Here is a 14,239-nt window from a genome sequence, read left to right as displayed (position 1 = left end):
AGTCCTCTTAATTTTCTCACTGTTTATTACCGCCTGCCAATCACCTGGCCAGGTCTTGCTAAGCCTCGCTTTGGAAAACACTTCCTTCAAATCCGAATGCATCCACTTCAGCAATGACTGAAACCTTCCCGTGAGAGGAACACAAAAAGTTGGGCAATCCTAGCTTGAGCCTTCCCCTCATCTCATTAACTCACCCAGATCTAATACCAATTTTTTTTTCCCTGTCTTCCATCTAAGTCGCTTCTCTATCACCACCGTCGACCTTTTCTTCCATCCAGAGCTGCGAATTTCCCAAACGTCTCCATTGGCCATGCAAGAGCAAGACCTACCATGAAACCCAATCCAGCTACGAAGACGCCGATCGCAGCGTCTAAGTCTACAAATGACGCGGAAGTAGACTCAAACTTGGAGCCCACACCAGCTCCGAACGTCTCATCTTTTCGTTGGAAAACCTGCATGAATGAGACTGAACGGGACCGTGTCGACATCAAGCAGCAGGCTGTTCTAGATGCCTTGAGGCTAGGAGAGCGGTTGAGCAACATCTTGAGAAGTCGAATCAACGACAAGGATGGAGCAATAATGACCGAAGATTTAGAAGAATGGGAGGCTCAGTTTGGTAAGTATGGACAAGATGGTCTCGGTATGTTGTCAATCATTAACATAAATTTCAGGTGCCGTCAAAGAGTCTTATGAGACCCCTCATTCTACAGTCGGCTTGATTGGGGCGCTCGGATCCGGGAAGAGTACTCTTCTCAATGCATTGCTTGGAGAGCGAGAGTTGCTCCCATCCAGCAGTGACAGAGCTGGGACCGCTGTTGCATGCCAGGTTGTGTACAATCATGGGTGTCATGGCTACCGAGCAGAAACTCTTTTCCGCAGCCGTCAGAGTTTTACTGATGAGTTGGATGAGTTGTTTGAGAACCTTAAGAAGAAGCGGAAACTTCAAGCGAGGATGGCAGAAGACCCAGAGGCTGCTGAGAACGAAGAGATCGAAGGTGAGCTTGAAGACCTGGAAAAGATCACAACCGATACCCTCGAAACGCTTTTTGTCCTCTTGGGAGTCAAAGAGGATGACCTGAGTGTGACTTCGACAAAAGAATTCCTCGACGACCATCCACTGGAAGTCCTTGGAACCATGATGGAAGTAACAGAGACAGATCGCGAGATTTTCGTGACCAAGATCAAACCGTTTCTGGACTCGACCCCTGCCAACTATGGCGGTCGAGAACTGACTCTTTGGCCTTTAATTGACCATGTGACTATCTACGTCAATTCAGATATCCTGAAGTACGGAATTCAACTTGTTGACCTGCCTGGTCTGGGCGATGCAGTGGAGGGACGTTCAAGGGTCGCAGAACGATTTGCCAAAACTCTTGACATCACCGCCATTATCGCACCGGCGATTCGTGCGACCGAGGAAAAGACGGTCATTGGATTCACTAAACGGCGCCAAGAGGACGCAATGCGTATGAATGGAAAATTTGACCGAGACTCGCTTTGCGTCGTTGTGTCGAAGAGTGAGGACTTGGACCCGAATAACTATTTGAAAGAGAAATGGATTGCCAAGAACCACCCAGATTTGGAAGACCATCTCAAACGAGCTCAAGAGCTGGACAAGACGATTCGAGAAATTGAAGCTGGACTTATTGACCCTGAGCCCGGAATGCTGGGACACAACACGAATGCTGCAAGCGAAGGCAGTGAAATAGAGTCCCATCGGCGGCAATTCCTCAACCTCAGGGAGTCTTTGAAACAGACTGCTGTGTTCGTTCGCAACCGAAATATTTCTGAGCGTATCCAGAAAGGATTCCGTGAGCGACTTGTGCCAGCTAAATCGTCTGATTATCACCAGGTCGACGATGACACCATCGAAGTATTTCCCACCAGTGCTCGCGCTTACCAGGAGATTCGACATCCTGGTGGCGAAAAGGAGACAGGCTTCCCAGATGAGAACTACACTGGAGTCCCCCGATTCATGCAATGGCTCTTCGAGGTGACATTCAAGAGGCGGGAGAAACATCTTGATGCAACCTTGAATGATCTGGCGAGTTTGTTTGCCAGGATGCAATCTTGGATTTCTGCCCTTGACACTGTGGCAGTGGCTCCAATTGACGGTCTGCATGAACTTGAGTCTATACATCGACGTTATCATCGAGTAAGTATTCCCGACCTGTTCGTCTACAGGAACTTCTTCTAATTTCAGCCAGGCACTTACCACCATTTTGAGGCAATCTGGCGAGCAACTAAGGCAGATTGAGCCTCTAAAGGCGAAAGAAGCGGCACTGGCCTTATGCCGAAAAGAATATCCCGGCAAGATTGATCGTTGGCGCTTTACATACCCTGACAGACCCATATCCGCCCTCAAGCTTCACGCGAATGTGCAGACTTGCATCCTGCGGAAGAATGGTGACTATCATCAGAGCAAGGGCAAGTACCCGCACGAGTACCAGTGGATTGATGTCCTGTAGGCCTCACTTCAACTTCTTCCCAGGTTTCCAGCTTTTTCACTAACAGCGATTCAGTGCTCATCTTTTTTTCAACGAAATTTACGTGGATTGGGCGCACGCTTTCCACATTATTGTTCCCAGCTACGAAAACAAAATTCAAGACTCATTGGAACATGTGTGGCGGCGTTACATGATGGCCCTCGACGGCTTTTGCAACAAGCCTGAGACTGCGCAGGCCCGATTTATTGGCAAAGTCCGAGAAGCTATCGAGAACGCCGAGACACACCTAGGACACAATATCTATCAGAGCCTCGCGCATCTGGAGAGTGGTGCACGAGACGTTCACCCTCTCTTCCAGCAAGAGATCCAGAGGATCATGAAACCGGTGTTCCAAGAGGCGTATGAGACCAGGGGTAAGTACATGTGCTCATCATGTCTCGCACCAATACTGACGTTGTTTGCTTCAGGCGCCGGTTGTGTCCGCAAGCGAGATGAGATCTTGAAGCGGTTCGCCAGAGACCATTCCGCAGACATGGCTGTCAAAGCCTGCGAGGAAATGGAGGCCGGGCTAGAAAAGCTCCTACAACGGCACGTCGAAGCTCTCGAGGGACACGCGACTGGCGCCGTCAGAATAGTAAGGAGGCAGATGAGGCTGCTTCTTGGGATCAACCAGGCCGCCGTGAGTCCTGCTGCCAGGGACAATCAGCGACGGCTGGCGGCGGAGATCAACCCACACCTGACATCATGGAAGCTTTGTTGGCAGAAGCCATCAAGCCAGAGGGAGGATCATGTCATGAGGGGGGACCTAAGCATCCCAGAGCCTGAGCTCATCAAGGTTAAGGGTGCTGTCTAGGCAGCAGGGATTGGCATGGAAACTAGCCATGACTTTGGACATGGAAATGCGCGGGTGATGGACAGACTTTCAAGACTGGAGGAGCAAATACTGCGATGAATTTCTTTGGTCGTTGGATCGATTGACGACAGATGCGTTGAATTTGGTTTACTGGGAGGCGAAAGAAGCTGCTGCGGTTGATGCAGCTGATTGCATAGCAAGACGGACACAATCAATTACGTTGCTTTTTTAGACTCTTGCTGCGTGGTGGCAGATGCTGCTGCCTGTGACAAGGATGTTCATGCGGCTCCTTTTTCATGATGCTTAATTTCAGATCCGCGGAGCTAGGCCAGAAGAGGCTGTGGCTGACGGCCGGCCTGTCGACTAATTGATGGCAACTGAACAATTGGCTGAAGGAGGGGAAACCACTAGCTCAGGATCCCAGGGGCAACTTTTGGACTCGAGGTAAAAGAAGAACGGAGTCCAACCGTTCCGGTTTTTGTTTCCTCTCTCTTTCAAAGGCACCCGTCACTCGTTCATAACTCCGTCGCCGTCGTCCAGCCCAACTGCAGCTCGCACACTGGAAGCCGACCCACTCGCTTACCTTAGTAGACACACATCAAACAGAAGGGACCCATCATGTTCGCACAGTCCATCATCCTGGCCTCTGCTCTCGCAGCTGGCACAATGGCCCAAACCACCTCAGTCACCAGCTTGTATCTCTACGGCTCGGAGGGCGATAATATCGTGGCTTCTGTGATATCTGCTGCCCCCGATGAGACGACGTATTTCGTTACTTGCGCACCTGGCACGGATGGTAGCGATGTAAGCAGCCCACCATCAACAATTTGTTCTGGTCCTGACTCTTAGCAGTGTGGATTTGGACCGGGAATCACTTTCGTCAATGGCCCGTCGACCCTTGCTCTTCACGTCACTGAGGCCGATGCTTTGTAAGTATCCCCACGACGCCAGTCTTCGAACCCACCTATATAGGATCTGGAGAAAAAAAATAGAGCATGTTGGCTAATCACCCACAGCACGATGGACGTCGACTGCAAGATCGCCTCTGACACGGCGACCTGCGCGGAGACGGCCGCTGGTCCCGAGGCGAACGACCCTGGTACCACGACTGGTGTCATTGCCAGTGACCTCTCGAACAGCTTGCTGCCTGTCACGATCACAGCCGGCCTGGAGAAAATCCAGGGCGGCGGCAGCACCACGGCCACTGGCTCTTCCACCACCTCCGGGACCGCCGAGCCGACTGGGTCTGCGTCGTCTGGCCCGTCAGAGACAGGTTCTTCTGCCTCGATGACTGGCAAGGCTACCTCTACAAAGGGTACTTCCACGTCCGCATCCGCATCGGCTTCCTCGACTTCAAACTCTTCGACTAGTGGTGCCATGGCCGGGGCAGGCCAAAATCTCGTCCTTGCTGGGCTCGCTGGTGTTGTTGGGCTTGTGATGGCATTGTAGATAAGGATTGGCAACAAGAACTCTCAAGGGCCCGCAGATATCAGGGTTTTTCTCAGATCCCCGCGGTAGTGAGTGGTATTCGGGTGCATGGCGTCAATGGATCGATCGTATGCTGTCCTTAATGTCTTGGCTCATTCATCATCGGTTTCTTCGAAGACCGTCCGTTGTGGTTTCAAAAATTTTGTTCTATGTCTTTCTTGACCTTGATATTGAAGCTGGCAACGGGCACTACATTCTGGGGATGCTGTGATGTCGTAATAATGTAGGCACGGTTGTTATACCAGGGCCATAATGGAAAGACAATGTTTATGCCAGCCCAACGGGTGAGTGTCTCAAGGCACAATATGATCTGCAGTCCTAGCCTCGACCTGTTCCTGAAACCGTCAGGCAATTGTCGCTGCTTTGAGCAGTGGAAGAGGGGAGAGACATCGGCCGCGGGTGAGGTGACGAGCTGGAGGGTCCGTGGGCAAGCTGAATGCGGTGAGGATGAGTTTGGTGCTGGTGGTGCATTGAACTCGAGAGTGGGAGGAGTTGCTTGGATACATGGATACATGGGTACAAGAGTACAAGGGTACACAAGCACACGGGTTGCAAGGATACAAGGGTGCGTTGGGCGCGGGCACGGACACGAAAGTAGCTAGTGCCAAGTTGACAGCCAATCCCGGACCAGCCCCTCTGATTTGTTGCGCGAGGCAGGACCAACCATCCTTCAAACACTGGCTGCCGTGCGCTGGTTCTGCGCTGGTTCTGCGCTGGCCTGCGCCTGCACGGCATCCAGGCTTTCGTGCACTCATTCGCGTTCACCGTCTGTCCACACCCCCTCATGCTGCTACTGCTGCTGCTGCTCCTCCTCACAACCACCACCACCACCACCACCACACCACCTAACCTCCACCTCCACCATCATCGCTTGTCGTCGAAAATCAGCTCTACTACACGGCGACCCAATCCTCCGCCATGCGACCATAGTTAGCAACATAGCTGACGAACATCTCCCTCCTCTCTCTCGCCGTTCAAGACGTTCGAATCGACGTTGCTGGGACGTCAAGCTCGGTTGCTCCTCTCTACCTGTCGCGCGGTCGCACTCGTTTCCTGCCGGCATAGCATGCTCGTGAACCTCTGCTTCGCTTCAGCCAGACCCTGCGACCATTTCTCATAGAGCGCTGTTCAATACAACCAACATGTCTGCTTCGGACGCGGCTGTCGCAAGGCCCGTCGTCACTGTCGAGGAAGATGCCCCACTAGACGGTCCCGTCGTCAATGCATCACAACAGAGTCTCGCGAGCCTGCCATCGACCGAGGCACCCGCATCGCCAGCCGATCCCGGCCGCTCTCTCAAGTCTGAAGTAAACGACGATCGAGCTTCCGTCATACCCTCGTCCTTGACTCCTCCACCCTCCTCCCAAGTGCCCACCAACGGCCCCAGCAACAGGGTACCACCGAGCTCACAGAGGCAGCGCATGCTATCGCCTCCAGTCACCGGCCTCAACACAGCTCGTCACGAAGCCACACCGTCTGGGCTCTTCACTGCACCGAGACCGGAAGCTGTCGTCGCTGCGTCGCCCGATGCTCTTCGAGCAATGCTTCAGGCCTGCATTGTGGAGCACACGCGGTTGAAGACGGAGGCTGCCCACCATAAGCTTCAATACCAACTACTCAGCGTTCGAGCCGATGAAGATGCTCATCGCGCGGCTGTCGAGCAGGAACTGACGCTCCGCCAGCTCGAGGCCTTGCGCAAACAGAAATCTGATGCTCCGGCCCCACCAGCCAGAAGGATTCCCAGCCCAAGTCCCGAGATCTCGCAGGCCATGTATGACCAGCTGCGCGATCTAGGCGAGAAAGCTATTAAAGACAACGAAAAGATCCGCAAGGACTATGAGGAAGCCTGTAAGCGGCTCAAGGCTGCTAAGAAGCTCATTGTGCGCCAGGAGGAGGAAATGGATAGTCTACGGGAGGAGAATGACCTGCTCAGGAATCGGCTACAAGACAAACGGGAACTTTGGAACCAGCTAGCAAGCCCAGGCGGCATGTTCCATACCCCAAAGACCGCGCAAGCGTCGCCTGCACAATATAGAACGACCCCACGACAGACCCCCAAGCATCGAGATAGCCGCGAGGGACGGCAGGAACCTTTCGCTGTCCTTCTCCAAGCTGCTACTCAGGAAAATAGCAGCGCCCCTTCAACGCCGGCCACACCGAACCGCTCAGGTGGACGGCATCCATTGAAGCACTCCCGGGCGGTCCACTCGATGTCATCTCTTCCAACAACACCGAATCCACCTAGACCTCGAGGCTCCGACTTGTTACCAGCTGCCGACCTTGTCCCTCAGACTGAGCCACCACGCCGCTTCGTCAACCGGAGCTTTATTCCAGAAACACCCGAGCGAGGCCTCAGTTTTGCCCGCAGCGAACGTCCTGAACGCGTCCGTCACAGCCGAGAGAGCACAATCTCGGCCGACGACAACCAAGAGCTTGCTAGAGCAGCTCTCCAGTCGGTGGCACAACAGGTCGCATCATTTGCGTCCCGCGGATCCCCACCACCACGAAGGCCACTTCCGTCGCAGCGCAGTCAAAACACTGAAGCAGACAGCCAAGTATACGAGAGCCAGGCCAGCCAGGAGGCGTCAGCAATGTTGAGGAGGGATCCGCGCGAGAGTTTTGAGGTTGCAAGCTCCCACAACTCCAGGGATGTTACGCCAACGCCCATCGCGGCGGAGAAAAGCGCAAGACTGCAGTCCACGTTGAGAGGCCCGATCCACAAACCCGGACTATCAAGTAGTGCGAAGCGCAAGTATGACACCAGCGTTGCGGACGAGGCGAGGCGGGCTGAGCCGACCAGTCCCACTAAGAGACTGAGACTGGCCGGCGGTCTGCGAGAGGGATCCTCCCTCATCGGACTTGGGATACGAGATTGATTGTCATGATACCCCAATTGTGCGCAAATTTCTGTTTCTTTTTTCGGTCATGTTCGAAATCGGTTCCAGCATATTGGTGATGGTTGCATAAGAGTCCAGCCTCGCGGTTGAGACCAAACTTGCATCGTCATGGTGAGAGTCCTCACCAGCTACATACTTGCTATGTACCATATTATCACGACAGACTTATTTGGTTGTCCATGGGCGCACTTTGACCCGCATCTTTTACATTTCTGTTCTTGTTGGCTTCAAGTCTCTTGAAATTGGAGTTTCAGCTGGATCACTTTGGGAAGCAATCCTCCCTCTTTGGCAGCGTGAGCGTTTCGGTGACGGGGGGAGTTATGATACTGTGCAATTTCCACGGCTTCATGGAACTGGCGTTGTGCCATTTTAGTAGGAGATTGGTAGTCCAATAGCAAGGAAATTCAAGAAAAGTTCAAACTGACAACTATCGCTCTATCTTCATCAGCTGCCAAAAATATGCAGCTCAAGAGAGGAGCCTTTGAGCTCTAGTATCCCAACCATTTGAGTATGACTTGACCAGTAAATGCGTGCCTAGGAAGACTCCGTATAGCCATGTCACAGATGATTTGTAAGTGTGAAATGACAGAAACTTCTGTAATGCCCGAGATATCATTCGCACCGCCGCTTTTGTGATTGGCCACGTCTGCCACGATACGCTACCAGCCTCTCAGGCCCGCTGAGGACGTTGCTTCTGCTGCCGGGTCCCCGAGCGCCGGAACGCAACTCCATTTCTTCCAGACCCCGACAATCTAAGACATGCTACCAAACGGTGCTGCCCGGACGTGGTGCATACTCTTTGTGAGCCGTGGCTGGTAAGGCATGTTGTGACTCTATCAACCCCCAAGGGTTGCTTTGCATCGCGCACCACCGGGTGCGGTCCAGGCAGGCACCAGAACGGTACCTAGCCAGCAGCCCATAACACATTTCTCAACTACCAGAGAATAGTCAGATAATTGTATATATTCGAGCCAGCGCCTTCGCAGGCTGAACGGGACCCATCAGAGTACATAGGCATCCGGATCTCCCTAGTGAATCGGCTGAAGACCCTGGCTGACTATAAATTGGGTCCATCCGAGACCACGGGAGCCCATAACAAATCGACCATCAGATCTGGTCTGAGATGGCTAGGCTACATTGTCATGCATCACGATGACCCGCACACTACTGCCCATTTCTGGGGTCGTCCCGCCCGCCTGAGAGGTGAAGCTTGGTTGGGTGGGAGAGCCTATTCAACGTTTTAGAAGATAGCGTGGGCTTGAGGCTCTGTATGTCTGCCTCTACGACGACGGGACAATCTTGCTTGTCGAAACTATGCAATATGCCCATGGCTCGCGGTATACTCATCTCCATATTGTCGGTCAAGCACACCAGCGCCTCTGCTACCAGCTCGCAGTGCTCCGTCAATTTCCCTCGCCGTCTCCCTCGCTGTCTGCTTTCCAGACCCAGGGTATCAGGGCTGTAGGGCTGTTTGACCGTCCGAAGAAAAACGTTAGGTGATGTCGTGATATGTGAACCCCAACTTTATCTCCAGCATGCCCCTTTCCCCCAGCCGCGGAGGATCGTCGCTGTCATGTCCTGTTTGAGTAAAGTGTACCACGATTTACGGTTATTGGTACAATGCAACGCGCTAACTTTGTGTAAGACCCACCCGTTTGTAAAATGTCCCGATTTTACAAACCATCCTATACAGATATATACCAGCAGCCTCGCTTCTCCTATTCCTCGTCCTGGTTCCCTCTTCCATCGCTATCATGACCTGGTTTCTCATCCACGCAACCCTCGTCTCTACTCCAGGCTGATGAGAAGTGCATTTCCGAAAATCAGAATGGCTGCTATTACCCAGCTCCCGTCTACAGAGTTCATCACCCGGCACGAAGTTGTTCATCAACGTGGCATACAAAGCCTGTACCCAATACAAATATACGCCGACCTTCCAATAGCCGTCGCGACGGGATTGACCCCGTTTATCAATCACCGAGAGCAATCATGGTGGTCACGTTGGTTCTGCAGGCCCTCTGCAGAGCCATATATTTCAGTATGTGTACAACAAGTGATATTCAATGCTTAGGAATAGAAATGTACTTAGTATGTTTGATATATACTAATAAAACATATTCCATTGACAACGAAGCTCAGTTTAGCAATGATCACACGGTCCTCACCATGACCCGCAATCAATCAACTCTGAATACGGCTATACGTCTGAGACTTACCTCTCACAATAACCGCCCTACTTCGGAGGCGGTTACCTCTGGCATGCTGGATTGTGAGGCAGCAGGCGGGGAGTTTGGACCTAATAGGACATCCAAGCCTGATAGGACTCGGATTGCTGTGCTCAGCATTGGCGTTTTGTTGCTGATCATTGTCCCAGGCGTTGTGTTCGGGGTCCTGACAAAGCAAGTAGTGACGGGCATTGAAATGTCTGCTGGCATAGCTACAGTGATCGGCACCTGTGCAGGCTTTTACTATCATCATAGTCAGAGAAGCTAATGAGTGGCACAAGAATATGGTCTTGGAGCTGCCAGAGCATTGTGGTGGGAGGTGATATTGTGTCCTCGTCACAGATCCATCCCCCCTCGGAGGGGGGGGTGGAAGGATTTTTCTTTGTGTAATGGTTTGGTCAGCATATATTTGAAAGCGATTTGAGCATGCATTTATGGAAACTCAGATCTGTACCACCTGGACATTCATATCTCATCATATTCCATCCAAAAATGAGTCATGGTAGTATACATGAAAATATAACCGAGTTTAGATACGCGGTATACCGCCTTGTGGTAAATTTTCCTTTATACTCCTAAACATACAGCATAATTAGCATTTTCTGACGCAGCATAATTCCCATGCTGTGGGATCTCTACTCTTGGACTTTTTTGCACCCGCACTACTGTCATGAAGGAAAAAGAAAATAAAGGAAACCAGCCAGAGGTGTCGCACGTCACTACTTCGCAAGCGAGAGTGTACGTCAAGTCTGATTTGTACATCTTTGATGAAAGTTGCTGGAAAACTCAGTGCTATCACTCAATACTGGAATACCACATTTTCTCGCTAGTAGGTTGAGTCGCATGACGTGATAGGAGGCGAGATATCACTGATGACAACCTTTGACTGACACTTGGGCAGAAGGTCTGCTGTGGTGTATTGTGTATTGATCATTTGGCAATGCAGGGTATTGTGCTTAGAGACGGGACTTCCGTATTTAGGGACCCAAGGCAGTGTGATCCTGGCCAGCTAGGGAAATGCCAGAGGTTCTCTTGGGGTGTGACGACGTGCTAAGATAGCGCAACTTTGTTCTCCAGATGAAAGATAGAAATGAAGACGGTGGAAAGCAGCAAAAGCTGATATGATGATCTAAGTATGTTTTAGTGGATCCGCATGCAGCTCCTCGATAGCACCAAGACAATATCGGGCTACGAGAACAAACTTTGCTATTCAAGACTCTGCTACCCAATGTTGTTGTGCTAGGTAGAAATTCTATTAAAGTAAATCCCATTAACATGTGTCTTGAGGTCCAAGTTGAAGTGTTGAAAGAAAGTTATAGGCATGGGAATGGGAGTAAGGGGGCGGCCCGATGCTAAAAGATTCTCTTGTCTTGGCCACATTTGAGCAGCTTTGAGGCCCTGTTATTGCCTCTACGTCTTCCCTATCATTGAATACTTCCTAGTATCCAATCTACTTATGTTCAAAACCTTCTCTATCTACGTCTCTTATTATCTTTCCTTATTATCTCTCATCGTCGATTATTATTATACTCAGCACTTCTATTGCATTTCAAGGAAATCTTCATAGCAATATCGAAGCTACGTAAAGACGATGGACTAAAGAGTGACCTGTCAGTTGGGGTCGAGACCTACGAAATACGTAGCAAAAGGCCTCTTGCAGATATAACCAAATGCAAGCGCGTCAATATGGTCTTCGTGACAAGTCTGACCGATGTTGAACTCTGCTCTGTGAGTTTTCGACGCGCCTCGGTTCAGCCTTGCTTGGATTGTTCAAAAGGTCGCCTGGCCAAAAAGGGCGAGTGTCCACTATATTGATCTGATAACCTCGTAGAAAGAACTCATTGGCGTAAGAAGTATTTTCAAGGTTTTATTGCTTGTTGTCTGTGCTTTCCAGTGCTTGACAATCCTATGGAATTCCTGCAAATTTCGTCAATGATCACAAATGCCGACAGTTGTAAGAAAGTGACAGAGCATATTGAACCCGGTGACATCCTCATCAACTCAACACTATTTAATGCTTTGGATGAGACCACCGTGAGGTTGGCCATAGGCGAAAAAGAGCCCCGGATCGGAATAGCCGGGCTGGACTGCCATCCGCATCTACCGGGCCTGCGTTTTTCCCGACAGCATTTCCCCACATTAATGCAACGCTGCCAATGGCCATTGAGAAGCTTAAGTGCTTCCCCGGAAGAGAGCTTGTCCCCCACCTCAGCTTGCCGACGCCGGGTGTTGCTCCCGACGTCGTCACTACCGAGCTTGTCCCGGATATTCTCGTTTCCATGTCGCCATCTCTTTCTCTTCGTTGTCTATTCTTTTATTTACAATTTTCTATAGCACATTAGCTGTATCCATAGTATACTCAGGCAGTCAATTGGTGTCTGTACATCTCTTCTGCAGCCTCCAGGACTTGTTCATCAGCCAATTCGACTCCCGCTTCGTGCCCCCCACTCTTCCGAGCTCGTACCTCACTGACATCCCGAGTTCGCTGAGACACAACAAGATGGCCGCACTCCCCAAGGGCGTCTCAGCCGTCCTGTCAAAGGCCCCAACCGACATCGTCATCCTGTCCTCGCTCCGCACACCCATCACCCGATCCTACAAGGGCCAATTGAAAGATGCCTACCCCGAGGAGCTGCTCTCGGTGGTGCTGAAGGCCACACTCGAAGCCAACCCGAAGCTCGACCCTTCCAAGATCGACGACGTCGCCGTCGGCGTGGTGCTGTCGGAGCTGGGCGGGTCCAAAGCCGCGAGGATGGCCATGAACCACGTGGGCTACCCATCCACAACGTCGCTGTACACGGTCAACCGGGCCTGCAGCTCCAGCCTGCAGAGCATAGCGGCGGTGGCGGGCCAGATCCGCACGGGAATGATCGACGTGGGCATCGGCGCGGGCATGGAGAGCATGACGCGCAACTACGGCAGCCGCGCCATCCCCGTGGACGCCTGGCCGGCGCTCAAGGACTCGCCCGTCAAGGACGCGCGCGACTGCGTCATGCCCATGGGCCTGACGTCCGAGAACGTCGCCGAGCGCTACGGCGTCAGCCGCGCCGACCAGGACGCCTTCGCCGTCGAGAGCCACCTGCGCGCCGCGCGCGCCCGCGCCGACGGCAGCTTCGCGCAGGAGATCGCCCCCGTCACCACGCGCTTCCAGGAGGTCGACAAGCAGGGCAACAAGGTCGGCGACGAGAAGACCGTCACCGTCACCGAGGACGACGGCATCCGCGCCAACGCCTCGGTCGAGGGCCTCGCCAAGCTCAAGCCCGCGTTCAAGGCCGACGGCGCCAGCACCGCTGGCAATTCGAGCCAGGTCAGTGACGGCGCGGCTGCCACGCTGCTGATGCGCCGCAGCACAGCCACGGAGCTGGGACTCAGCGGGCAGATCCTCGGCAAGTTTGTCTCGGCGGTCACAGTGGGCTGCGCGCCCGACGAGATGGGGATCGGGCCCGCGCTGGCTATTCCTAAGCTGCTGGGCCAGGTCGGCCTGGAGAACAAGGACGTGGACCGGTGGGAGATCAACGAGGCGTTCGCGAGCCAGTCGCTGTACTGCATCCGGAAGCTGGGCCTGGACGGCGACATGGGCAAGATCAACCCTGATGGTGGCGCTATCGCGCTGGGCCACCCTCTTGGTGCCACTGGTGCGAGGATGACGAGTACCTTGATGCACGGTCTGAAGAGGAGTGATGGTGAGGTCGGTGTGGTTAGTATGTGTGTGGGTACGGGCATGGGAATGGCTGGGTTGTTTGTAAGAGAGTAAGATGGCACCATCAATGCCAGGAACAAAATTCAAGCACTTCAATTGTATGTTGCCTTAGGACTGGGATATTTTGCTGGCATCATGGACTTGCCACAGCTGTCATTTGAGCTACTCTTTTAACGACTGTGCTAGAACCTACAGATTGTAGGCCCTGTCTTCCAAAACACCAATAGACCAAAGTCAACTCCCAGAAGGAGAGATACAACGTGAAATTGAAGGCACCCTACAATTCATATGCTGCCGAATCTAGCCCGCCGTAGGCCAAAGCAGGACTCCACAAGCTCCGATTTCAGGTCAGACTTTAATGCGAAAAGCTACTCCGCTCGCTGGGTGCTAGTAGACTAGTCATGCTGAACAGTGACATGGTGATTGACGGAAGCTCTCCAATTGCTCAATGGGATGCGTGGTGACGTCAAACAAGATACCACCGTCTCGCTGCATATCAGACGCCATGATCCATTGTCACACTACTGAAGTCCGATCGTGCTCACCGCCGTAATCGTGGTGACTATGACCGGACTCACTGAGGAAGCTCAGTGAGGAGGCTGACGATGTCCCTGACACCTCCAATTAAA

At 52.5% G+C, this 14,239-nt stretch overlaps 4 protein-coding genes across 4 annotated transcripts; all 4 read left to right on the top strand.

Annotated features, from left to right (window-relative positions):
• Nucleotides 1-330: 330 nt before the first annotated feature.
• J7T55_000149 (uncharacterized protein) lies at nt 331-3,300 on the top strand (the record flags this gene model as incomplete). Its single annotated transcript, XM_053133758.1, has 5 exons — nt 331-616; nt 672-2,155; nt 2,208-2,464; nt 2,523-2,860; nt 2,915-3,300. The coding sequence occupies 5 exons, from the start codon at nt 331-333 to the stop codon at nt 3,298-3,300; spliced, it is 2,751 nt and encodes a 916-aa protein (XP_052988347.1).
• A 618-nt stretch (nt 3,301-3,918) lies between these two features.
• On the top strand, nt 3,919-4,749 carry J7T55_000148 (gpi anchored; the record flags this gene model as incomplete). Its single annotated transcript, XM_053133756.1, has 3 exons — nt 3,919-4,104; nt 4,153-4,229; nt 4,317-4,749. The coding sequence occupies 3 exons, from the start codon at nt 3,919-3,921 to the stop codon at nt 4,747-4,749; spliced, it is 696 nt and encodes a 231-aa protein (XP_052988346.1).
• Nucleotides 4,750-5,930: 1,181 nt separating this feature from the next.
• Nucleotides 5,931-7,664, top strand: J7T55_000147 (uncharacterized protein; the record flags this gene model as incomplete). Its single annotated transcript, XM_053133755.1, has 1 exon — nt 5,931-7,664. One exon carries the CDS (start codon nt 5,931-5,933, stop codon nt 7,662-7,664), a length of 1,734 nt encoding a protein of 577 aa, XP_052988345.1.
• Nucleotides 7,665-12,066: 4,402 nt separating this feature from the next.
• J7T55_000146 (uncharacterized protein) lies at nt 12,067-13,924 on the top strand (the record flags this gene model as incomplete). Its single annotated transcript, XM_053133754.1, has 3 exons — nt 12,067-12,183; nt 12,315-13,607; nt 13,838-13,924. 3 exons carry the CDS (start codon nt 12,067-12,069, stop codon nt 13,922-13,924), a joined length of 1,497 nt encoding a protein of 498 aa, XP_052988344.1.
• Between the last annotated feature and the right edge of the window lie 315 nt (nt 13,925-14,239).

The sequence above is a fragment of the Diaporthe amygdali genome (assembly GCF_026229845.1).
Source record: "Diaporthe amygdali strain CAA958 chromosome Unknown NODE_39_length_394161_cov_64_078529, whole genome shotgun sequence".
Taxonomy (NCBI): Eukaryota; Fungi; Ascomycota; class Sordariomycetes; order Diaporthales; family Diaporthaceae; genus Diaporthe; species Diaporthe amygdali.
Note: the sequence above shows the minus strand (reverse complement) of the source record. Positions and strands in the feature narration are given on the sequence as shown.